Here is a 25,352-nt window from a genome sequence, read left to right on the forward strand (position 1 = left end):
GCGCATCTACTGCAGACGTGGCAGAAGGAGTGTCCGGCCCTGGAGCGTGGGGGAGGAGCTTCCGGGGGCGACGCTCAGGCCCCCTCGGAACCGGAAGTTGGGCCTGGGATCCTTGACGTTAGGAACGAAGTCGAACCTGGATCTGGAGCCGGGTGAGGAGTGGCATCGGGAGGTTGGTGGGTAGGACAGCAGGGGAAAAGCCGGGGTATCACTGGCCTCATCGGGGTCCCGTCCGAGAAGGAAGGGAGGAGCCTGGGGGCGGGGCACGGAGAGAGACCCTCACCTCACGCATCCACAATCCTGAATCAGTCCTAGACCCTCCCTTCTCTCCTCCTGGCCCAGATTCCGGCTCCCGCTTCCTGCCCCAAGCCTGTTGAAGGGCGCGAGACGCTCGATCTCCATGCTTAATGGACCAGCCCTGTCGTCGTGGCCCGAGAAGCTAGCTTGACTTCTTGGTCTTGATTCCCGGCGCTCCCAGCTTCCACAGCTCGACTACCTTCAGAGTTCTAGGAAGCTTGCCCCGCCCCCTGGGTTGTCACCCTCGGCTGTCTACCCAGAATGAAGTCCAGACTTGAGCCTTACTCCAAACTCTTGGGTGTGAGATTATTTCCTGGCGAAGAAGCTCCTTTCCTCCGCTCCCCGCCCCCACACTGATTTAGGAAGATACAGGGGCAGGGGACATCTGTCAAGCTTAGTGTTTGTGACCTGTGCAAGGTTTAGGATTTGGAAGAACAGCTCCTGAGATGGGTTTAAGATTAAAGAATTCTAGCCCAGGAGCAGCTCAGCTTTTCTATTATCAAGATGACCCTCTTTAGCAAATGGGAGAGGCCCATTGTTCCACTACAGCATCTGTGAACTCTCCTGCTTCCTGTGCCCCATCTGTGTATAGGGTAGTTGAATGATAAGGCGTTCAGATGTGATCAGATAGTCTTGTTCTTGGAAGGACCCCGGAAAGGCTCTCACATTCATTCCTCTGTTGCTGGGTGAGATTGTCATAATTTTAGTGGTGGCCTATATTCATGACAAACATAAGGAGAGCAGAAACGGGATAGTTGGGAGAAGTGATGGGACTTGGAATACTCCAAATCTGCTTGAACTCCCTCTGCTTGAAGGATAGGTGAATGATCTTTTTACATGAAATCTTTGTCATTGATCCTTGAACTGTTTTCCTAGGTTATTGTGAGAAGTTTTTGTTCCTGGCCTGCACTTACTGGTGTCTGTTACCTTGCTAGAGTTTTGGGTGTCCTTTGCATTTAATGATTTTAATGCTTTAGTTTTCAAATCCATACATTCTTTTGGTGGAAAGACTGGGGATGGAGTAGCATTTGAATTATTGCAGTTCAGCCAAAGAATTTATTTCTCTGATCAGTTACTCTAGAATTTGTCTTTTGAGAAGGAGGGAATTTGATCTGTTTTGTATGTGTAGCCTGAGTGATGGAAAATGACTAGCACTTTAGAGGGTATTCAGTGTTTGTTGAATGAATGGATGCTAGGGTGAATGAATGGAAAGTGGGAACATTGTTTCATTTACTTATAATATCACAGTAGTTCATCAGTGGCAGGACTCCTTGTGTGACTAGACACTAGAAATCATACCACTGGGGAATGGAGGCTATTCCCCATTCCAATGGGGCCTATCTGAAGTTGAAATTTATACCCTCCTGGCAGTGACAAAGCATGGGGTTCACAGTAACAAATCCTTACTTTGAGGAGGTAATGTGGCTACTGGCTGGGGCAGAAAATTACAAAGATCTTGTAGTAGTATGGGAACAATTAGGCTGATAACTGCCTGATAAGGTCAGTCCTTTTTTTATCTATACTTTCTACCCTGAATAGTTGTTCTCTCTTTAGGAAGTTGATTTTGACTAATATCTCTCTTCTCTCTCATCTATTAGGTGAGACCAAGTTGGGGATGCACTCATAATGAACGTCAACCAGTCAGCTCCACCTGTGCCGCCATTTGGGCAGCCCCAGCCTGTCTACCCAGGGTATCATCAGTCTAGCTATGGTGGGCAACCAGGGTCCACAGCACCCCCAACTTCCTATGGAGCCTACAATGGCCCAGTACCAGGCTATCAGCAAACACCTCCCCCAGGTATGTTTCCAAGTTTCCTTTGAGCTTAGGAGGGGAATCAGTAGTGTTCAAGCTGGGTGGTATTGCCTTATGGAAGCTGCCTAGAGAGTTGGGATGACTGGGATTGAGGAACATGCCTCTGGCTCTCAGTTACGAGAACTCTGTGGGCAGTCTTCCCTTCCCTGTTTTTACATAAGTTCTGCCTTAAGACATCTAATGGAAGCACATCTTCCAGATTCAGTGGCAGTTCATTTCATGTGAGTGTCATCCTGTATGTATAGCCTCAACTGGCTGCTTTGTTCACAGCTGGATGGAAAGGTTGTGGTCACAGCTCTTTCAGAGCCTGTGACCAGGATTGAATATTTCCTGTTGACCTAAAGTCTCCCTGAAATCACTTGTTCTTCATGTATATTGGTAATACCTGTCATTGGATTAATGGTTCTATTTATAAATGACTCTGGGACATGGGAAACTAATTCGTGGATAAAAAGTGTGGTGTTTGTGTGTCTAAATTTTGGTACTTCTCATATCTTTCTGTTGATACCATTTTTTGCCTTTGCTTGAGTTTCCTCTGCTTCTTAGATGCTCTGTAATATCAGGACAATAAGAGAAGACTAATCTGCTGCCTTAGGATCAGTGTTTGCCTTTTACATTGCTTTTTCAAGAAGAGCAGCTGGTACTCTACAGACTGTCCATAAGGCTTTTTGGAAAATGGTTAACAGCAGATCTTTGGTTAGGCTAGCTGAAGAGTTAATGCCAAATGCTTTATGCATAACTTTTTAAGATAGTAAATTCCATACAAGGATATGGGAAAAAGAAGGCACCGAGAAAGCATAGGTAAGATTTGGGAAATGAATGAAGTATTACCGTTTTAATTATGATTTTGAGAAAAAAAAATTGTCAAGTGGTGAGATTAGGTCTCAGGTCTTTGGAAGAGCCTTATTCTGGGTTGAGACTTTGGCTGGACAGAGTCCACCTCTGATCTGTCATGTCCTGGCTTATCAGGATGGAGTTTGGCATTGCCTCAATGGGAAGTTTTATTATTGAAAGGAAAACCTATCTGGTTCTGGGATGGCTAGTGAACGGGTTCAGATTAATTAACCTGTAGGCAGGTTCTAAATTGTCTAATTGTCTAATCTCTATTGAGTAACAGAGCAAAAGAAAAACAATTGTTTGAACAGGGGTCAGCAACATTTCCAAAGTGATGTGCCGAGTAACTAATTCCCTGCATTTCATGTGGGAAGGATGGTTGGGGATAGTATTCAGAAAGGATGGTCGGGAGTAGTAGAAATAGCTTTGATAGGAGCTCTGAGGAGCAAAAGGGCTGGGGTACAGCTTTTGTGAAGACAAAGGTGGCAGCACTAGTGAGATGGCAAGTCAGCTGTCCTGACTGAACCACTGGGCAGAATCTCCAACCTGAGATTACTTTCCTGAGCCATGTAATATTGGGAATGTCAACACTTAGAAGTGGATGGTTAGGATAAGTAGAATATATGAAAAAGAGGTTGGCAGAATAGTCTCTCCAACAGGAGCCTGTCTTTACAAATTAGTTCAGTTTATTACTTGATCACCTTCTGTACTACCTTTCTCATATGTTCAAAGTTTCTGAGTTCTGGAGTAGGATCTTTTCCTTAAAAGAGTTGACTTTTTGGGGCACCTGGCTGACTCAGTCAGTGGAGCATGCGACTCTTGATCTTGAGGTTGTGACTTTGAGCCCCATGTTGGGTATAGAGATTACTTAAAAATAAAATCTTTTTTTTTTTTTTTTTTTTTAAAGAGTTGACTTTTTGTCTAGGGTAAGAACATTAGACTGTCCTGGATTGTATGAAAGTGTATGGTGATTGCAGGAAGCCCTTATGTTCTTGTGGCTCTAGTTACAGCTTCACGTATAGTATATCTGTCTAGAAGAATGGAGACTCTCTGACTGGGCGTCCATGTTCAGAATCTGCTGTAGCTGGAGTTGCATGTTCATGGTATCCTTTTGATATCAAAGCTGTGGCACTGGGCCAGTGAAGCTCTGAGCTTATTAATTCTTGCTTTATATTCCTTGCTCAGGGTGGAGAAGAAAGTTATTTCCCAATTGCTTAGTTTCTGTCCTTTACCCTCAGGTGTGTCAAGAGCCCCACCTTCTTCAGAGGCACCTCCAGCCTCAACAGCACAGGCCCCTTGTGGCCAGGCTGCTTATGGCCAGTTTGGCCAAGGAGATGTACAGAATGGGCCGAGCTCCACTGTTCAGATGCAGAGGTATGTATTTGGGTCAACCTAAAATCGGTCTGATGAAATTAGAAGGATTAGGAATGGATGAGGGCCTGTTTCTTTTTTCTTGACTTTCTCTTAGATCCTTTTTTCTCTTCCCTCTACTTTTTTGTATTTTGTTTTCATTTTTCCAGATTATGGGTGCTGCTGTTGTCTCCTCCATAGATCATTAACCCATCTTCGTACCTGAGTTCTTTTGTATATTCTTTCTGTGAACTTGAGTTTTTTTCTTGACTAGACATATATCTTCAATAATTGTTGCAATCATACTGAGCCTGCCCTCAGGGAGAAACAGGAAGAAAGGATCTCAGAATTATTTATGTCTCTTCTGACTTCTCCCTTTCCTCTAGATCAGGCAATTAGTAGGACTTACTGGATAAGTTTGGGTGTGACCAGTTTTGAAAAGAAAGATACTCAAAGAAAAACCACATAAATGATAAAAACTTCGGTGGTACATGATCCAATAAACACCTGTCTTTGTATGGAAGTCCATTAAGGGAAGGCAAGTCATCTCTGTTGGACTGTTGTTTGTTTCTTGGTAAACAAAGGATAAAGTATAACTGCAAGTAGGGTGTGTGGTAATGGAAGTCACTTTCTGACATTTTTATTGGGTGTCCAGAATATACATTTTTAGCATCAGATGTTAGCATCAGAAAGACCCTGGGAAGTGCTCCCTAATCTTGTGTGTTAGAAAACACTGAGAAGCAGTATAAGAAATTCATTCATTCATTCAGCCACTCAAAAATATTTATTTTGTATTATTATGTGTTGGGTGTTGTTCTACAGGTTGGAGATAAAGCAGCAAACAAAACAGACCGAATCTCTGCCCTGGTGGAATTTATAGTCTAGTGGAGTACACAGAAGATAACAAGTAGACAAATATAAATAAATAAAACAGAGTAAGGATATACAGAATGTCTGGTGAGGAGGTAGGGAGCTGTTTTAAATACATTGGTCAAGGAAAGCCTCTCTGAAGTGATGTTTGAAACTTCTGTGAAATGACTCAGGGAGCTATCCAAAGATCTGGGAGAAGAATGTCTTGGATAGAGGAAACAAGTGTAAAGGCTCTGATGGAGAAATTAATTTAGTGGGTGTGAGAAAGAGCAAGAATGCCACCGTGACTAGAGCAGAATGGAGTGTGGAGGAGATAAGGTAGAAATATAGTCAAGAGCCGTATCATGTAGTGCTTTGTAAGTCATAGTAGGAAGTATAAATTCGATTTTAGTTGGAGTGAGAAGCCATTGGAGAGTTTTAAGCTGGGGAGTAACACATTTACATTTATTTGTTTGTTTATGCAATAGGTCTTTTCATTATAATATAAAACACATACAGAAAAATCCATACAAACAAATGTATGGCTTAGGAAATTACTGTAAAGTGAATACCCTTGTAACTACAACCCAGATGAAGAAATAGAAAGAACTCTGCCACACGCCCCAAAAGCCCCTTCCACGTGCCTCAATTCAGTCATAACTCTCTCCTTATCCTCATGAGTAGTGATTATCCTCTTATAGTAACCACTTTGTTGTGTTTTTAAAAATAGTTTACACCCAAATGTACATCCCTAGATACCACAGTTTAGTTTTGCCTGTTTAAAAAACCAAAAAAACAATTTGATGTGTCTTTAAGTTGATAGGTTCCCTCTTTCTTTCTTTCTCTTTCTTTCTTTCTTCCTTCCTTCCTTCCTTCCTTCCTTCCTTCCTTCCTTCCTTCCTTTTTCTTTCTTTCTTTCTTTCTTATTTAGAGAAAGAGCAAGCGAGGGAGGGGCAGAGAGAGAGGGAGATAGAGAATCCCAAGACTTGGGGCTCAATCTCACAAACCATGAGATCATGATCAAAGCCGAGATCAAGAGTCAGATGCTTAACTGACTGAGCCACCCAGGCACCCGCCATCCTCCATCTCTTTCTTTTCTTTCTATTTATCTGTTGAAGAACTGAAGCCAATTGACCTGAAGAGTTTCCCACAGTCTTGATTCTTCTGGTTCCAAATTCATATTACAGTTCAACATGTTCCTCTTTTCTCTGTATTCTCTGCAAATTGGCAGCTGGATCCAGAGACTTGCTTTCTTAATATCTTGTCTTTTTTTTGTAATGTTAGCAGTTGTTGGAGCTTAATACATATGTATATTAATTCATTGGGTTTTCAAAATGGTGATACTTTTGAATTCTTTTGTTTTTCATTTAATTGTTTGAATACTGTTACAGTTTTCCTCTTGTGTTGTTTGGTTACTTGTGCAGCTCATATAGGTTAAATGCTTGCTTCTTTACCTTTATTTCCAAGTTTATAAGGGAATGAATTGGTCCTTTGTTACCTACTGAAGGTGACCTCTTCTTTTTTAATGTTATTTCGAATTTACAAATTTAAACATACATATTTTTATTTATTTAAAATGTTTATTCATTTTTGAGAGAGAGAGAGAGAGAGAGTAGGGGAGGGGCAGAGAGAGGGGGGGACCAAGGATCTGAAGCAGGCTCTATGCTTACAGCAGCCCTGTGCGAGCTCTATGCTGGGCTCGAACTCGTGAACCATGAGATCGTGACCTGAGCCGAAGTTGGACGCTTAACCAACTGAGCCACCTAGATGCTCCTAAACATATATATTTTTTAAAGTTTTTATTTATTTATTTTGAGGGAGAGAGTGAGGAAGAGAAAGAATCCCAAGCAGGCTCCATGCTGTCAGCCAGAGCTGAACACGGGGCTCTATCACACAAAACATGACATCATACCTGAGCCGAAATCAAGAGTGAGGTGTTTAACCAACCGAGCCACCCAGGCACCCTGAATTTAAACAAATTTGATGGGTTTTGGGGCACTTGGGTGGTTCAGTCGGTTAAGCATCCCGACTTCAGCTCAGGTCATGATCTTGCATTCATGAGTTCTGCACTGGTGGCACAGAGCCTGCTTGGGATTCTCTCTCTCTCTCTCTCTCTCTCTCTCTCTGCCACTCCCCACTCAGGTTCTTTCTCTCTCTGTTTTTCTCAAAATAAACTTTAAAAAAAACATATTTGATGGGTTTCAACCCACTGCAATTATCATCATTATTGAAGTTTAGAGTGTTCCATCTTTGACCAATGGGAGCTTCTTCAAGTTGACTCCTGAGTACTTCTGACATGGCCCTAGTAGTCTTTGGGAATGATAAGATGTCTTAGGATTGTCTTACACATTTTAAGCCCCAGACCAGGAATTAGGCATTTTTCCAAGAAATCCTTTATTTTGGTGGTGATAAATGACATTTTGTGGCCGTAATCTGGGCACTAGGCATGTTCACTGATTGGTCACTCCTGGGCCTTTACAGTAAGCATAGCTAGGAAACACATATCTACATATCTATAGATATCTACATATACATGTTTAAATTTGTACTTCCAATTCAAGACTACAGAGCCTTTACTTAACCTATTATACCTGTATCTCTTCTTTTTCTTAAGGCTATGGGGATGATGGAATTAGAATACTGAAGGGGCGCCTGGGTGGCGCAGTCGGTTAAGCGTCCGACTTCAGCCAGGTCACGATCTCGCGGTCTGTGAGTTCGAGCCCCGCGTCAGGCTCTGGGCTGATGGCTCGGAGCCTGGAGCCTGTTTCCGATTCTGTGTCTCCCTCTCTCTCTGCCTCTCCCCCGTTCATGCTCTGTCTCTCTCTGTCCCAAAAATAAATTAAAAACGTTGAAAAAAAAAAATATTTAAAAAAAAAAAAAAGAATACTGAAATATGCCATAATTTCTCATTTACTTTATCCCTTATTGTACACAGCAGTCTCAGTACAACAATACTAACACTATCACAAATGTGATTACTAAAAACAGTATCTTTTTAAAATTTTGCATATACTCTCCTCATTCTGTAATAATTTAAAAACATATACTATATATATCTATACTAGATATATGTATATGTCTTTCTTTCAAAAATAAAAATAAACATAAAAAAAAATTATTTTAATTGGATTCTGGTGATGGTTGCACAGCTCTAAATTTACTAAAAATCGTTGAATTGTACACTTAAAAGGAATGAATTTAATGGTATACAAATTGTGTTTCAAAGCTTTTTTATTTTTATTATCATTATTTTTTTAATGTTTATTTATTTTTGAGAGAGAGAGAGAGAGAGAGAGAGAGAGAGCATGAGAGGGGGAGGGGCAGAGAGAGAGGGAGACACAGAATCTGAAGCGGGCTCCAGGCTCTGAGCTGTCAGCACAGAGCCCGATGGGGGGCTCACACTCACGAATCATGAGATCATGACCTGAGGTGAAGTTGGACGCTCAACCTACTGAGCCACCCAGGTGCCCCATGTCAAAGTTTTTTTATTTTATTTTATTAAAAAAAATTTTTTTTAATGTTTATTTATTTTTGAGAGAGACAGAGACAGAATGCAAGTGGGTTGGGGCAGAGAGAGAGGGGGGCACAGAATCTGAAGCAGGCTCCAGGCTCCGTGCTGTCAGCACAGAGCCTGACGCAGGGCTCTAACTCACAAGCTGTGAGATCATGACCTGAGCTGAAGTCGGACGCTCAACCGACTGAGCCACCCAGGTACCCCTTTCAAAGCTTTTTTTTTTTTAATTTTTTTTTTAATGTTTATTTATTTTTGAGACAGAGAGAGACAGAGCATGAACGAGGGAGGGTCAGAGAGAGAGGGAGTCACAGAATCTGAAGCAGGCTCCAGGCTCTGAGCTGTCAGCACAGAGCCTGACGCGGGGCTCGAACTCACGGACTGTGAGATCATGACCTGAGCCGGAGTTGGCCGCTAAACCGACTGAGCCACTCAGGTGCCCCTCAAAGCTTTTTTAAAAAATGTCATCTTGGGTGGTGATATCATTGGAGTATCTTCCAGAAGCAAATGTGAAACAACCACACTCCCTCAACCCAGGCTGTAAAGGATTCTCAGAGAGAAAAAAAAAAAAAAATTGATTAGACTAAATAGAGAATATTAAAAGAGAGCAGATAGTAGACTAATGCCTTGAAAGGACTAAGGGAATGTAATTGTCAATGTAGAATTATGTACCTGGCTAAGAGAGAGTACAAATACAGACATTTACAAACTGACTGAGAGTTTACCATGTATCGACCTTGGATGAGAAAATTATCAAGGGATAGACTAAGAAAAGAAAGGAAAATTAACCCAGAAAGAAGAATCTTTAAAGAGAAAGGGAATAGGAACTAAAGACATGGAGATAGAATATAGACCAATTCTTTTGTAATGCTTGGCTAAAGAAGGAGCAAAAGCTTGAGGGAGGTCTGAGGTTTTAGTGCAATTTTATTTGATTGCATTTTTGAAAACAATTGAGATATAATTCACATATCATGTAGTTCATCCATTTAAAGTGTACAATTCAGAGGCATCTGGGTGGCTCAGTTGAGTGTCTGACTCTTGATTTCAGCTGAGGTCATGATCTCACAGTTTGTGAGTTTGAATCCCCACATCAGGCTATGCTCACAGCGTGGAGCCTGCTTGGGATTCTCTGACTCCCTTTCTCTGCCCCTCCCTGCTTGTGCTCTCTCTCTCTCAAAAATAAATAAACTTAAAAAAAAATAAAGTGTACAGTTGAATGGCTTTTAATATATTCGCAGATAATGTGCAACCATTACAATTTAGAATATTTTCATCACCTCAAGAAAAAACACCATATCCTTTAGCTCAGTAGCTACCATTATTTAGCTATTTCTTCAGTCCCCCACTCTCTCAACCTTAAGCAACCATTACAGTAGTCTCCCTTTCTGCAATCCAGAAGCAGATGATCCTCTTTCTGACATACTGTCAGAGGGTCAATAGTAGCTCAATACTTCTTCACAATGCCTACATCATTCACTTCACTTCATCTCATCGCGTAGGGACTTTATCATCTCACATCATCACAAGTAGCGTGACTACAATATAAGATATTTTGAAAAAGAGAGGAAACATATTAAAAAGCTATCCAACCTCATAAATAATGAGAAAAGTACAAATCAAAAGCCGTAACAAGATTCTATTCTATTATGTATCCATCAAAGTGGCAAAATTAAAAAGTCTGAGAGTCCCAAATATTGCTGGACTATCAGAATAACAGGAACTCTTTTTTTTTTTTTTTTAATTTTTTTTTTTAACATTTATTTATTTTTGAGACAGAGAGAGACAGAGCATGAACAGGGGAGGGGCAGAGAGAGAGGGAGACACAGAATCTGAAACAGGCTCCAGGCTCTGAGCTGTCAGCACAGAGCCCAACGCGGGGCTCGAACTCACGGACCGCGAGATCATGACCTGAGCCGAAGTCGGACGCTCAACCGACTGAGCCACCCAGGCGCCCCAGAATAACAGGAACTCTTTATCCACCAGTGATCAGATGCAAATTAGAACAACTACTTTGGGAAAATAGCTTGGAATTATTTGTTAAAATTAAAGATAACAGGGGTACCTGGGTGGCTAAGTTGGTTGAGTGACTTCAGCCCAGGTCATGATCTCACAGTGTGTGAGTTTGAGCCCTGCACTGGGCTTTCTGCTGTCAGAATGGAGCCCACTTGGGATCCTCTGTCCCCCTTTCTGTACCTCCCCCACTTGTGCTCGCTTGCTCTCTCTCTGTCTCTCAAAAATAAACATTAAAAAAAAATAAAGATATACATACCTTATGACCCAGCAACTCATTCATAGATACATGCCTTAGAAAAATTCATGAATATATATATATATATATATATATATATATGAAAAATTCATGTATATAAACAGGTATATGAGTGTTCATAGCAACATTGTAATATTAAAAAATTAGAAAAACCTAGATATCTACATTAAAATACTTAAGTAAATCATGGCATATTTATTTAGTGGACTAACATTTAGTGATGAAAGGAAATGCTACATGCAACAGCATAGATGAATTTCATAATCATGGTTGAACAAAAGGAGCAAAACTCAAGGAGTATATGTGAAGTGATTCCGTTTACAAAAGTGTAAAAAAGTGACAGAACTGGTACCTGGGTGGCTCAGTTGGTTGAGCGTCCAACTCTTGATTTTGGCTCAGGTCATGATCTTGCTGTTTGTGAGATTGAGCCCCATATTGGGCTCTGTGCTGACAGTGTGGAGCCTACTTGGGATTCTCTCTCTCTCCCTCTCTCCCCACCACCCCCACCCCCCACTTGTGCTCCATCTCAAAATAAATAAAATAAATATTTTTTTAAAAAGTGACAGAACTGAACTATGTTGTTTTAAAGACAAGGGAATGATTATTAGGAAGTTAGGAAAGTGGTTACCTCTAGGAGAAGAGAGAGGGCTGTGATGGAGGGGAGGAGCACTGGGCCTTTGGGTGCTAATGTATTCTATTTCTTGACCTGGTTTTTAGTTACATTGGTATTTGTATTATAATTATTTAACAGTAAATACTTGTTTTATGTTTTTTTTTTTTTTTTCCTATTTATGTTACACTTCATAATTAAACAGTAAAGTACATTGAACTAAGATCAGGTCTGGGCTCTAGTTCTAGCCTAGTTTGCCACTTATACTCTTCATGTCTTACTTTTCTATCTGCTGTGTCCTCATTTTGCTGTGAGGATTACATTAAATAAAGCACTTAGAGATGCTTTATAAGTTGTAACGCTACTTAGAGATAAGGTGGTATTTTATTATTACTCAGGCATGTGATGGAATAACATTGGGTAGTTGATAGTATTATCCATATTAATAGAGTAGTAACCATGAAATATAATTATTCTGACAAGGATTTATGGGCTTAGGCTATGGAGCTAACAGTATGTTTGGTGCTATAGAAGACAAAAAGTGCAGAGCCCAACAAAGGACAACAAATGCAGAGCTCCTCTCTCAGGGAGATAAGGTTCACTAGCATAACACTCAGAAAATAGTAGTTGAATGAATGAATGAAAGAAAAGTGTTAAACTACAAGACTAATATAATAAATATGTTATATTTATTATACAAAATATAATAAAGTACAAGTTGTTTAGTAGAGACAAAATAAGCAGGAAGAATAAATCAGAATTTAAGTGTAACTGATTATTGTTGTGAAGAGTTTGATTCACTCTTGAAATCTCATATGGAGCTTTTATGTATAATCTATGTTGTAGATTTCTGCAGTAATATCAACATAAAACACCACTTTAGTTACTAGTTGATATGCAATGCTATGGGAATGATTTTGTATTTATATTTTAATGTGCCATCTGATACCATGGGAATGTCCAGTGTCGCTATCCAAGTAATGAGGCTTTGCTAGATAAACCTGGCTAGAAGGCTCTCTGGTTTGTGTCCTGTTTTTCTAGTCCCTTTCTGGTAGAGCTGGCATCATCTTTCTGATTAGTACAGAATGTCAAACTCAGATGACTTACTCTGCTCTTAACACCTTTAGCCAGGATAAAGTAATAAGTACTTTGATTGTTTAACTCTGTTGAGTCAGAGGAGGTGATAATCTAACTAGTAGAATAAATAATACCTGATCTGAGGGTGCTTGGCATATGTTTGTGGAGTGAACCTAATGGAAAACAAGATTTTCCATGAATAATCATAGTGTGGATCATCAGGAATGTAATACATCTACAAATATACAAAAACATGAAGCCATAAAAGAGCCCAGGATGACAGGAAGATGCTGTAGAACAGTATAGTTTCCTGTATGATGTGGAGCTCCTGCCAACTTTGAAGGGTCTCCCGGCCTACTTGTTACCTCTGCCTTCCTTGTATTTACAGGTTCCCTGGGTCTCAGCCATTTGGGTCAGTCCCATTGGCCCCTGTGGTCAGCCAGCCAGCTGTGCTTCAGCCCTTTGGCCCTCCCCCGACAAGTGCACAGGTGACTGGTCAGCTGGCAGGAATGCAGATCAGTGGTGCTGTGGCTCCAGCCCTTCCCCCTGTGGGGCTGGGCTATGGTGAGTACTGATGACCCCAGGATTGTTATTTTCCCCTTCTTTTTAAATATATATATATATTTTTAATGTTTATTTATTTTTGAGAGAGAGAGACAGACAGAGTGTGAGTGGGGAGGGGCAGACAGAGAGGGAGACACAGAGTCCAAAGCAGGCTCCAGGCCCCGAGCTGTCAGCATAGCCTGATTTGGGGCTTGAACTCACAAACCATGAGATCATGACCTGAGCCAAAGTTGGACACTTAACCGACAGCCACTCAGGTACCCCTACCTTCCCCTTCTTTTTAAAAGCATCAGACTCTGGTGTATACCCGAATCCCTTTTATTTCTTGTGCTTCTGAGGGCCAGCTGATAGGAGTGGTCATTCCTGCCCCTCTCATGTGGAAAGGGGAAGGCAAAATGACTAGGGTTCTGACTGTATCTCTTCTACTTCTCAGGCCCACCAACATCGCTGGCCTCAGCCTCAGGAAGTTTCCCCAACTCTGGTCTGTATGGCTCCTATCCTCAGGGCCAGGCTCCTCCCCTTAGCCAGGGCCAGGGTCATCTTGGGGCCCAGCCTCCCCAGCGATCTGCCCCACCACAGGCCTCCAGCTTCACATCCCCAGCTTCAGGGGGTCCTCGGATGCCTTCGATGACTGGTCCACTCCTGCCTGGACAGGGTTTTGGGGGGCCCTCTGTGAGCCAGCCCAACCATGTGTCCTCACCTCCTCCTCAAGCTCTGCCTCCTGGCAGCCAGATGACTGGGCCCCCAGGACCACCACCACCTATGCACTCCTCCCAGCAGCCAGGCTATCAGCTGCAACAAAATGGTAAGTTTTTCCCAAGGTCTGTCTAGAAGCCAAAGGCTTCAACTATTCAGGTGTTTTTGTTTGTTTAATATTGCTTGCTAAGTGGTGAACTAGATGGGTAGCTTCAGGGTATTATTACTAGGATGCAGGATTTATAAGACATTCTTTTTTCTTTTAGTTCAGATAGTGTGGTCTTTCTCTGAATGGTCATTACCTCTATACTTATAGGAGTCTAGTCATTTCCCTGAGGCCTTAAGAAGAGATCGGGGATTTTGAATTTATCAACCTGTGCCCTTGTCTTTCAGGTTCCTTTGGACAAGCCAGGGGCCCTCAGCCCAATTATGGAAGTCCCTACCCAGGAGCATCCACTTTTGGCAGTCAGCCTGGGCCTCCTCAACCACTGCCTCCTAAGCGCCTGGATCCTGATGCCATCCCAAGCCCTGTAAGTAGATACTTATGTGGTCCTAGGCAAGGAGTTTGTGGCTGCCAGATAAGTGAGTCAACCTAGATGAGATGTTTGCCTAGCGTTTTCTGATTATTTTCCCTTTTCATTTATCTTCTGTTAGGTATAGAACCTAGATGTAATTTTTGATTCTTTGAACTGGAACTTGAGGCCCCAGAAATCTTTTGGGGGCACTTTTACTCTATAGCTGGGCAGGGAAGAAAGCAAAGCTAAGAGTGATCAGTAGTGTCAGTAGACAGCTGGGTTGAGTACTGCCTTCTGTCACTATTGGACATAGCATGGTAACCTCTACCCTTCTGTGGAGTAGTAGCTGGGTCCAGGTCTTGTCCTTTTAGATTTAGTAGGATAGCAGTCTTCTTAATGGGTAGATCTGGTAGGAATTCTCTGATGGTAGGTGTTAAGAGAAGGAAAGCCTCATTGGTTTCTCTGTGCCCCTAGTTGGACAGTGTTTTAGGAAGAAACCTCCAGTACTTTTGTTGGCTAGAATCCTGCTGTGTGGATGGGGGAAAAGTGATCTACAGTTTATAAGGGCAGTGTGGGGAAGCTGCTTCTCCCAGGAGGGGGGTGAATTTCACTCTTAGAGCCATCATCAGAATCCTTAGGGCTTCCTTATCCTACTTGGAATAGAGGCTGGGACTGTACTCCCAAGTGGGGGCTATTTTATAGTTCTGTCTGCAACATTTGCTATGTCAGTTACCTCACCATGCTTAGCCATTGTCATATTCCATTCTGTTCTCTTTCCTCTTCCTTTGGGGAATTACCATGGTGAAGGACCCTTTTGGCTAAGAGCGACCCTAGAGGATTAAGCAGCCCCCCCTTTTCGTCTCCTTCAGGGAGAAGTAGAATCTGGGTTGGATGTGAGGAAAGGCTTCTTTAAGCATAAGCACGGTCCTTAGCTGGGAGTTTGGCCTTTTGGGGGGAGTTTGGCCCTCTTCCTTCTTAAGATTTCTCCCATTCAGCCCCTCTCTCTAAAACTTGCTTCCTATTTGCCACTTTATCTTTCTACATCATAGTCTGAGCCATTAAAGCCTCTGTGTTGGGCCAGAGAGCCCTGGAATTTCTGACCTAGAGGGGGCCTGATTTCAGCAGTATGAGCTGGGCTCCAGCTATTCATGTCTAATTCATCTGGGTCAAGAGAAGTAACATCTGCTTCTTGTTCTTTTGTCTCCCTCCCTGTATTCCCCTGCTGCCTTTATTATTAAAACACTAAAAGCAACTCAATGAGCTGCCTCCTCAGCAGAAAACCAGGCACAGAATAGACCCTGATGCCATTCCTAGTCCAGTAAGTGCAGGGGGTGGTGTGTGTGTGCGTGTCATCCCTGTGTTAATGCCACCCATGCATGCCTGTGACCTCATCTTCACCTCATCCACCATGTCCATCCCTCTCCACCCTCTTCCCTTAGTCCTTCTAGACCCTCGCTTTTACAAACCAGAAGGATGTGCATGTCTCAAGTCACCATGTAATGAAATAACAAGCTGTTTGGCAGTGCCTTGAGTATGGGGTGGTAGAAGACCAGGCTGTAAGGTGGCATGTTAAGCTTTGATTTTAGTTCTGCTGGGTCCTCCAGGAGCCTGCATGTGACATTTGAAGGAACAGGACAAAGTTGAGTAGTAGGTCCTTCCCCTTTGGGACTGATATGTCTACAGTTTGTGGAAAAACTTTGGGTAGGTGACTACTAATGTACAAGTTTGGGATACTGGTAATTTCTCACAGGGGAAGAGACTACTGGTTTGGGAAAGTGTGGGCCACTTTCTCATCTGGAGAGTCTATTTGATTCTGATATATTTCTAAGCTTCAACTCTTTCTCCTATGTAATATGGAGTCTTATTCTCCCTTTACTTTTTCTGGTTTTACAAACCATCTTGAAGTACTGACCAAAGGTCATCAGCCTACACAAAGATCTGATTACCAGCTTTGCAAAATCTTTTTTTTTTTCCTTTCCTTTGCTGGATCTGTCAAAATGTGGGGGACTGAGGATTGGGCTTGTAAGGATTGGGTACTTAATCCTCTTCTCCCATATTTACACACGGATGCTTACCTGAAAATAAGGCAGCATCTGCTTCCTCACCTTACCTGTTCATTTCTGTTTAATCCTCTCCTCACCCTGTCCCTTCTACTTTCATTGAGTGTAGAGTCATTCCAGGTAGATTTCATTTTTACATGGTTATCGTTGTCTGTTTTCCTGCTCTGACTCAGAATGTGTCTTGGTGAGAGGAGTGGGTGGGGGGGGGGCATGTAATGTGGGAGGGAAGTGAAATCTGATATATTTGAAGGTTTGTGATGAGAGCTGGAACTTTCCTGGAGTGGGGGGAATAATGGGGTGGTCACCACTGATTGGGGGTCAGGGCAATTTATAAAGAAGCCCTTTCTCAGTGTTGACTGTACAGCATCTTGCTACTGATTATAGAGCGGAAGATTGGCATTGTAGCATTTTATGTGATCTCCAGAACGAGAGCAGGCCTGGTGCATGAGGTGTTCTTAGCAAATTACTAGTTTCTGTGCAGTAGCTCTAGCCTTTCTTTCTCCTGGTTTTCTAGGACCTGGTACTTCCCTTTCTTGTGTCACCCTCACTCATTTCATTTCTTCCCTACAGATTCAGGTTATTGAGGATGACAGGAACAACCGGGGTTCAGAGCCATTTGTTACTGGAGTACGGGGCCAGGTGCCACCCTTAGTCACCACCAACTTCCTGGTGAAAGACCAAGGTAAGAAGGGTATTAATTCCTTCCTGTGAGGGCCTTTTCTCCAAGATTATCAGCTTATGGATAGGGCTTCTGTTAGTCTTTAATCAGAGACCAGTCCCTCTAGGGGAAAAGCCGCCATCAGCTCTAGCATATGTCGGGGTGATGAGGTGGATCAGCAATGGAGAGCTGGTGTCTAGAGGGATTCTGTGATCTGACTTAGGTTTTCTACCTCCTACTTCAGGGAATGCAAGTCCCCGATACATCCGATGCACATCCTATAATATCCCTTGCACATCTGACATGGCTAAACAGGCCCAGGTGCCTCTAGCAGCTGTCATCAAGCCACTGGCAAGGCTGCCACCAGAGGAGGTGAGTCAGGGAAGGGACTGGAGTATAATGAAAGGGAGGAAGAGAGGGGGGAGGAAAAGAGGGGGCATAAGACTTCTTCCTGAAGGTGATTCTAGCAGTCACAATGAAAGAAGTCCTGGTTGGGCAGGAAGGGAGAGTATCTCAATAGCTTTCTACCCAAGGGCCCATGCCTGATGGGTGTGGTTGTGATGAGAGTAAAAGCCCAAGAAGTTGTTGGGTGGGAGCATGGTCCATATGGGAAACAAACTGAAAAGAGGCAGGGCCAACTTGTAAGGGAGGAGACAACTGAATGCAGAAGCCTTACGGTCATCTCCAGATGATTACAGGTACATTATTCTATTTTTATTCTATACTGTCCTAACATCCCTGGTGAGTTAGGGAATGTTAGGAAATCATATAAGGGAAAAAGGTAGATCAGGGTCCAATAGTCCTTCTCTTATCTGGCTTGGGCCCTGATTTTTCACCTCAATACCTGAAATCAGCAAGAAAAGAGAGAGAGAGAACTTGTCAGCTGCTCTGCCAGGCTTTGGCAGGAAAGTCTGTTTATGCCTGGCTTAATGAATTTAGAGTGGATTTCTCTATAACTGGCTCACTTTACATCTTGCTTCTCTGTCTTGCTCTGTGTTCTCTCTCTCTGGATCTCAGTGGGGATGGTTAGACATTTAGCTGCTGGTCTCTTATCTGTAGCATGGCATCTAGTTGAGACACTGGTAGATGTCACAGATATCCAGGGATGGGGAGGATCAGTGTCATAAATACCTGGTTGGGGAAGGAAGCAGAGTTAAGATCCCTAGGGCAAGAGTGAAGAGAATTGAAGATAGGGCCTGAAACGAGAATCCTAGGGAATCTTTGGCTTTCTCCTTATATGCTTATAGCAGCCCCTGATTTGTTAGGGCCACTTTCACAGTTCTCTTTCAAGAAGGGGAGTTGTGGAGATGAGGAGTAAGAAGAGGGGACTATAGAATTTGAACTCTTAGGGACATTCCTCTGCCTGGTACCCTCATCGTTTGTCTTCATTCCCTTTCACTGTACTCCCTCCTCAGGCAAGGTATCTCAACCATGCCCTTCTCCCCTCCAGTTGTTCTTCTTCATCTACTGCCACATGTCTCAACCCGCTGTAGCTTTCCTTTGTCTGAGCCCCTTCCCTTTGCTCCTTAGGCTTCACCGTATGTCGTGGACCATGGGGAATCTGGCCCTTTGCGCTGCAATCGCTGCAAAGCATATATGTGCCCCTTCATGCAATTCATTGAGGGAGGGAGGCGCTTCCAGTGCTGCTTTTGCAGTTGTATCAATGATGGTATGTTCATAGAGGCTGGGATTGGGGGGGGGGTGTTATGAATTGCATCTTCATTATTCTCTTTCTAGTTAGATAGGTAAGGTTCCCTTATTCAGGAACTGTGGAAGTAGGGCACATATGGGGATGTGGGGTGGTAGAGTGAGCTTAGCCAGTGCAAGACTACTAAGATTGAGAGTGGACATTTGAGTAATATTCTGACGTACTCCCCACAGTTCCCCCCCAGTATTTTCAACATTTGGATCATACCGGCAAACGTGTGGATGCTTATGACCGTCCTGAGCTATCGTTGGGCTCTTATGAATTCTTGGCCACTGTAGATTACTGCAAGGTAAGAGAAAGTAGCATGGGGAGGAGAAGTGGGTGGAAGACAGTGAGACAGCTGAGAATTGCTGTGTTCATTTTCCTCACCCTTTCATTGTCCCCTCTGATATTGACTTCTCTGTAGTCAACTAGCCTGCTTACCAATGCCCTTCCCTCCCCAACATTTCCTTCCTTTGCAGAACAATAAGTTTCCCAGCCCTCCTGCCTTTATCTTCATGATTGATGTCTCCTACAATGCCATCAGAAGTGGTCTTGTTAGGCTCCTCTGTGAGGAGCTCAAGTCACTGTTAGATTTTCTACCTAGGTGAGACTTATGGAGCCAGGGTTCTTTTTTTGGATAATCACTGGGGTGGGGGTGGGTTCTGGTTGACTCAGTAGGTGGAGAAGGTGGCCAAGTGTGGGTAACAATGTTACCTTCTACAGGGAGGGTGGAGCAGAAGAGTCAGCAATCCGTGTTGGCTTTGTCACCTATAATAAGGTGCTCCACTTCTACAATGTGAAAAGCTCACTGGCCCAGCCACAGATGATGGTTGTATCGGATGTGGCTGACATGTTTGTGCCACTGCTGGATGGCTTCCTGGTCAATGTCAGTGAGTCTCGGGCAGTCATCACCAGGTAAGAGCCAGATTGTGGGGATAAAGTGGGAATGGGGTAGAGACAATCAGAGAAAGTCAGTCGAGCAGAGGGCTCCGCAGATGGACAGGGACTGTGCCTCAGGAGTTTTCAGTCTGGGGTAGGGGGAACATGATTCTTCAGTGAATTGAGGGCTAAGGCATTGAATCTGGATAGCAATTTTGATTGCCTCCCATCATCTATCTTTTCAGCTTATTGGACCAGATTCCTGAAATGTTTGCAGACACAAGAGAGACAGAGACAGTATTTGCTCCAGTTATCCAGGCTGGGATGGAGGCTCTAAAGGTAAGGCTAGAACCCTGGCAACTTCTCTGCCTCACTTTCTTCTGACCATCTTACTCCCTGGGATATAACTTTCTTTAGTGATTGATGACTGCCCAATGAGTCAGCGTATCTGACATAATTGGCACCAAATAAATGATGAGGGAAGGGATGAATGAATAGCTGAATAAAGGAAAGAATGAACAAGTAGTCCTCTCTTTCCTAGGCTGCTGAGTGTGCAGGGAAGCTGTTTCTGTTCCACACCTCCCTGCCCATTGCAGAGGCCCCAGGGAAACTGAAGAACAGAGACGACAGGAAGTTGATCAACACAGACAAGGAGAAGGTGTGGGATTGGGAGATGGGGGGAGAACTTTCTATTACAGAGGAAGGTGGTGACTCTTCATAATGTAGTACTTTTTTTTTTTTTATGTGTATTTATTTTTGAGAGAGAGAGTGTGAGCATGAGAGGGGGAGGGGCAGAGAGAGGGAGACAGAGGATCCGAAGATGGCTCTGCGATGACAGCAGAGAGCTCTACATGGGGCTGATGCTCACAAACCATGAGACCATGACCTGAGCTGAAGTCGGACACTCAGGGGCCCCCACAATGCAATACTCTCAACTTTCTTGAGGGGGACTGGGATGAGACACTCTCCCCTTTCACATGTCAGGTCCATGACTGCCAACCTTCTCCAGTGCTCCACACCTCTCTACCCCATCTCATCCCAAAGCTCTCGATAGATTCTTCTTCTTTTTTTAATGTTTATTTATTTTTGAGAGAAAGAGGGAGACAGAGTGTGAGTGGGGGAGGGGCAGAGAGAGAGACACAGAATTTGAAGCAGGCTCCAGCTCTGAGCTGTAAGCACAGAGCCTGATGTGGGGTGCAAACTCATGAACCATGAGATCATGACCTGAGCCAAAGTCGGATGCTCAACTGATTGAGCCACCCAGGTGCCCCTTGATAGATTCTTCTTTTTAAGAGAATGTTCTACTACTACTGCAAATGCTTATGAGGTAGATCTGAAGTCTTACATATATTTGAATATCCCATATTAAATACACAGTTTTCAAATAGGGTAGAGCTGAGATATTCGAATGTTTTCTCCTGTTCCTCCCCAGACTCTGTTCCAGCCTCAGACAGGTGCCTATCAGACCCTGGCCAAAGAGTGTGTGGCCCAAGGCTGCTGTGTAGACCTCTTCCTCTTCCCTAACCAGTATGTGGATGTGGCCACGCTCTCTGTTGTACCCCAGCTCACTGGTGGCTCTGTCTACAAATATGCTTGCTTTCAGGTAGGGCATGGGACTCTGGGTGGCAGGTGGAAGCCGGACAGACAATGTCTGCCTACGTGTGGAGCAGCTCTTTAGCTGCTGACTCATTAATAGGAATACTGTTGGAGGAGAAGACCCCATAATGTAAAGAAGAGAGTAACAAGGGTAGTGGTTAGGAGCATGGGGTTGGAATCAGTCTTCAGTTGTTATTCTGGCCCTCCCAGAATACTCACTATATAACCTAGGAGAAATTATTTTTTGTTTGTTTCTTCATCTGTGAAATGGGATTTCTACCCAACCCCCCATTTTTCTGAGCGATAGAGAGGCAAATGGAGAGGGAGAGAGAGAATCCCAAGCAGGTTCCATGTCCAGCGTGGAGCCTGATGCAGGGCTCAATCCCATGACCGTGAGGTCACACCCAAGCCAAAATCAAGAGTCGAGCCCTCAACCGACTGAGCCACCCAGGTGCCCCTATAAAATGGGATTTTAATACTTAAGATTTATTATCAGGAATAAGTAGTTATATGTAAAATACTTAATGTAGTACTGGGCTTGTAGCAAATGCTTAAAAGCTATCATTATTATCATCGTCACTGTTACTATGATTCAGCAGCTTGTAGAGTGGAGGGGATGCAGGGAGATAATCTGCAGGGTGTTATGTAGTCAGTGATGTGACTCTGGGCCTGGGGGGCTGCAGGTGGAGAATGACCAGGAACGGTTCCTGAGTGACCTGCGTCGGGACGTACAGAAGGTTGTTGGCTTTGATGCTGTGATGCGTGTTCGGACAAGCACTGGTCAGTCCTGGTTGGAGAAGAGCAGATTGGGGGCTAAATCTGGAAGGGAGGCAAGTGGCACCTGTCGTATTTGTAGCCCTGACTCTATCCATGTGGCTTCAGGTATCCGTGCTGTAGATTTCTTTGGGGCTTTCTACATGAGCAACACAACAGATGTGGAGCTGGCTGGGCTGGACGGGGACAAGACGGTGACTGTGGAGTTCAAGCATGATGATCGGCTCAATGAAGAGAGTGGAGCCCTCCTGCAGGTAGCAGGCAGGAGGCAGGGGTTGGGGAGGAACTGTCAAGTTCATTGTACTGGATATAAATAGGCTGCAGGGAAGAGGATAAGAGGTGGGTGGAGAGGACTAGAAGAGGCTGGGGAAGGGATGGCTCATGTCTTTCCTCTATCTTACTAATATAGCAAAGGAGCAGTTTTTCAGAGGGCTTTGGTGAGGGAGGGGTATGAATTCTCCTTTTCTCCCTTCTCCTAGTGTGCTCTGCTCTACACCAGCTGTGCAGGGCAGCGACGGCTCCGCATCCACAACCTGGCCCTGAACTGCTGCACCCAGCTGGCTGATCTGTATCGAAACTGTGAGACTGACACACTCATCAACTACATGGCCAAGTTTGGTGAGGGTAGAGGCAGGGCGAAGGGGGATTGGGGCTGAGAGAAAGGTGGTTGTCGGTGATTCAGCATTCCCGGGTAGGTGTGATGGTGGGAAAGCACATGTGATGGGGTGGCTAGCCAGTGACTGTGCTGTCTCCCTTTCACATCCAGCATACCGGGGGGTCCTAAATAGCCCTGTGAAGACTGTTCGTGACACTCTCATCACTCAGTGTGCCCAGATCCTGGCCTGTTACAGAAAGAATTGTGCCAGCCCCTCCTCTGCAGGACAGGTGGGACAAGCATGTTGCAGGAATTGTTAGGACAAATTTTTGCATTTGGGAGAGATTTCTCATGATTAACTTTACTTTGATAACCCCTGCAGTTGATCCTTCCTGAGTGCATGAAGCTACTCCCAGTTTACCTGAACTGTGTGTTGAAGAGTGATGTCCTGCAGCCTGGAGCTGAAGTCACTACTGATGACCGTGCCTACGTCCGACAGCTGGTTACCTCCATGGATGTGGCTGAGACCAATGTCTTCTTTTATCCTCGGCTCCTACCATTGGTGCGACTAAGGGCTGGGGTGTGAGACGTTGCACTGAGAAAGGGGCATCATAGAAGGAGGAAGGGAAAGGTTAATATTATCTGTGGTTGACTCTAGTGAATTTGTTTCTAACCTACATTATCTGATGTAATTTTCACACTGAAAGAGTTACTGATTTAGCTTTCTGAAATTTCATGTGTGTGTGGTGAGGGGCAAACTTGTCTTATGGCCCTTGGTAAATAACCTCTTTCCCCTTCCTTTTGTCTAGACAAAGTCTCCCATTGAGAGTGCCACTGAACCACCAGCAGTTCGAGCATCTGAAGAGCGTCTGAGCAATGGGGATATATACTTGCTGGAGAATGGGCTCAACCTCTTCCTGTGGGTGGGAGCAAGTGTCCAACAGGGTGTTGTCCAGAGCCTCTTCAGTGTCTCCTCCTTCAGTCAGATCACCAGTGGCTTGGTGAGGGCAGGAAGTCAAGGGGAATATGGGTGTGGAAAAGCATTTTGTGATATAAGTGGGAGTCAGTAAAGTTTGTATGCTAGTCCCCTTTAATAGCAGGGAATCCTTGGAGGGGATGGGGGATGCTGTCATTATTCCGAGGCTTGTTTCAGATAATGCATAAATCTTTGCTGCCCCATTTTGCCTTGACTCAGAGAATTTTACCATAAGGATAAATGAATTTTGTATTGCAGAGTGTTCTGCCAGTTCTGGATAATCCACTGTCCAAGAAGGTGCGAGGCCTCATTGATAGCTTAAGGGCACAGAGGTCACGGTACATGAAGGTAACACTGATCTAAACTCTGCATTTCTTACCTTGTTCAGTCCTCCCCTGGAATGGGGGGTGGGAGTAAGTGATGGGATAATGGGATTTTAGGGCATGTTTAATTCCTTTTGGCCCTGCCTCATGACCCTGTCTTCTGGCCATAGCTTATCGTGGTGAAACAGGAGGACAAGCTGGAGATGCTGTTCAAGCACTTCCTGGTGGAAGACAAGAGCTTGAGCGGGGGAGCATCCTATGTGGACTTTCTCTGTCATATGCACAAGGAAATTCGGCAGCTACTGAGCTAGAGCAAGTGGGTAAATGGCATAGGGTCCCAGGCCAGCTTCCAGAAAGTACACCAGGATGGCAGAGAAATTGGAACAGTTCCATTATCTTATAAGTCATGTAAGCTGACCTCAATCTCTCTGGGGGGAGGGGAGGTATAAGGAGACACCTTTCTGGAATCAAGTATCCTACCACTCTGTCATGTCCTGCTGATGGAAGGTGCCCCTATCCCCTCACTTTACCCTCCTTTTCCTGCTAATCCTGTCGTAATGAATGTAGTTTCTCAGTTCACTGTATATGATTCGGTATTGGGGGATTTGGAGGCACCCAGACTCTGGCAATATTATGTGTCCCCTTAGACCAGCCTCCAAGAAGAGAGGGGCAGGCAGGAAGGAGTGGGAATCCCAGGGGTACTATGCGGGGGTGGGTAGGGGCTAATTCAGCTCAGTGTCATCAAAAACTTCCTATATTAGGGACGAAACATTCAGGTGCACAAGAGCTGGGGTATAGACCATAGATGGTGGAGAGAAAAGTGGTTGGTCAGTCCTTTTTGGGCCTGGAAGTCAGCAGCCAAGTCAAAGTTGGAGAGTGGTTGATTAGCTCTTCTGTCTCCTGCAATGATTGGTGATCACTAAGTGGATAGAGGCACATTGTCAGAGATGAATGAGCCTGGGAAGTGAGTTGCAAAGAATATTAAGACCTGGGAGAGGTAACAGCCTCTTTCCCAGCTGGAAAGGCTCCAACACTGGATGGTTCTGTTGGGAGCCTGGTCATCAATTTGCAATACCTCACAGAGCCAGCCCCATCCCACTCTGAGCTCCCACTGGAAACACTGCTTCTCCAAGCTGGGAGTTGTTGAGAGGGGAGAGGCAGAGGTGGCTGGAGCTCTGTTCTCTCCTGCCGGGACACCACTCAAGCTCTGGTATTGACAGAGTGGCCGACCGTTATCTTCCAACCTGAACTGGCTGGGGCAGGACAAGGGCTAGGCTTGATGGTGGCCAGGCTTGCCTGCTCCCAGCCTGGGATGCCCCTGCTCCGGACCTCTCATTTCTCTTCATTGGTTTATTTTTCAATGCATCTTTAATTTGTAAAGAAATAAAATAAATTAAGATGTAACAATTAGCCTCA

General features: G+C 44.2%; 2 protein-coding genes across 6 annotated transcripts in view; one reads left to right on the forward strand and one right to left on the reverse strand.

The window, feature by feature from the left end:
• Positions 1 to 25,352, reverse strand: part of SYNPO2L (synaptopodin 2 like) — a 40,968-nt gene that overhangs the window by 15,334 nt on the left and 282 nt on the right. The window contains exons 2-4 of one of the 2 annotated variants that reach the window (XR_006208986.1): positions 23,059 to 23,232; positions 19,019 to 19,093; positions 17,654 to 18,234 (exon numbers count right to left, since the gene is read on the reverse strand). The gene's annotated coding sequence lies outside the window, so the exon portion shown is untranslated. Of the gene's footprint in view, positions 1 to 17,653; positions 18,235 to 19,018; positions 19,094 to 23,058; positions 23,233 to 25,352 lie in introns of those variants that run through there. The other variant, XM_042960042.1, reaches the window with a different exon arrangement.
• SEC24C (SEC24 homolog C, COPII coat complex component) lies at positions 19 to 25,345 on the forward strand. Of its 4 annotated transcripts, none has more exons than XM_042960037.1 (23): positions 20 to 152; positions 1,896 to 2,095; positions 4,183 to 4,318; positions 12,999 to 13,174; positions 13,608 to 13,979; positions 14,264 to 14,400; positions 17,016 to 17,127; positions 17,348 to 17,475; positions 18,634 to 18,772; positions 18,985 to 19,100; positions 19,273 to 19,397; positions 19,517 to 19,708; positions 19,918 to 20,011; positions 20,214 to 20,330; positions 21,105 to 21,275; positions 21,952 to 22,048; positions 22,151 to 22,296; positions 22,522 to 22,660; positions 22,809 to 22,927; positions 23,020 to 23,199; positions 23,447 to 23,638; positions 23,872 to 23,961; positions 24,107 to 25,344. In XM_042960037.1, exons 2-23 carry the CDS (start codon positions 1,924 to 1,926, stop codon positions 24,245 to 24,247), a joined length of 3,291 nt encoding a protein of 1,096 aa, XP_042815971.1. In that variant the 5' UTR covers positions 20 to 152; positions 1,896 to 1,923; the 3' UTR covers positions 24,248 to 25,344. The 4 variants fall into 4 exon arrangements, with proteins under 4 accessions (XP_042815974.1, XP_042815971.1, XP_042815973.1 ...); XM_042960039.1 differs by lacking the exon at positions 20 to 152 and adding an exon at positions 173 to 595 and having other exon boundaries at positions 24,107 to 25,345; XM_042960038.1 differs by lacking the exon at positions 20 to 152 and adding an exon at positions 624 to 1,797 and having other exon boundaries at positions 24,107 to 25,345.

This window comes from Panthera tigris, chromosome D2, assembly GCF_018350195.1.
Source record: "Panthera tigris isolate Pti1 chromosome D2, P.tigris_Pti1_mat1.1, whole genome shotgun sequence".
Classification (NCBI taxonomy): Eukaryota; Metazoa; Chordata; class Mammalia; order Carnivora; family Felidae; genus Panthera; species Panthera tigris.

What these genes read in the sequence shown, in the direction of transcription:
- SEC24C (XM_042960037.1), top strand. Translation starts at nt 1,924, where the DNA reads ATGAACGTCAACCAGTCAGCTCCACCTGTGCCGCCATTTGGGCAGCCC. An exon ending in CTGATGCCATCCCAAGCCCT is followed by an intron (nt 14,401 to 17,015) that starts GTAAGTAGATAC and finishes TCTTCCCTACAG; the next exon opens with ATTCAGGTTATTGAGGATGA. An exon ending in TCTCGGGCAGTCATCACCAG is followed by an intron (nt 19,709 to 19,917) that starts GTAAGAGCCAGA and finishes CTATCTTTTCAG; the next exon opens with CTTATTGGACCAGATTCCTG.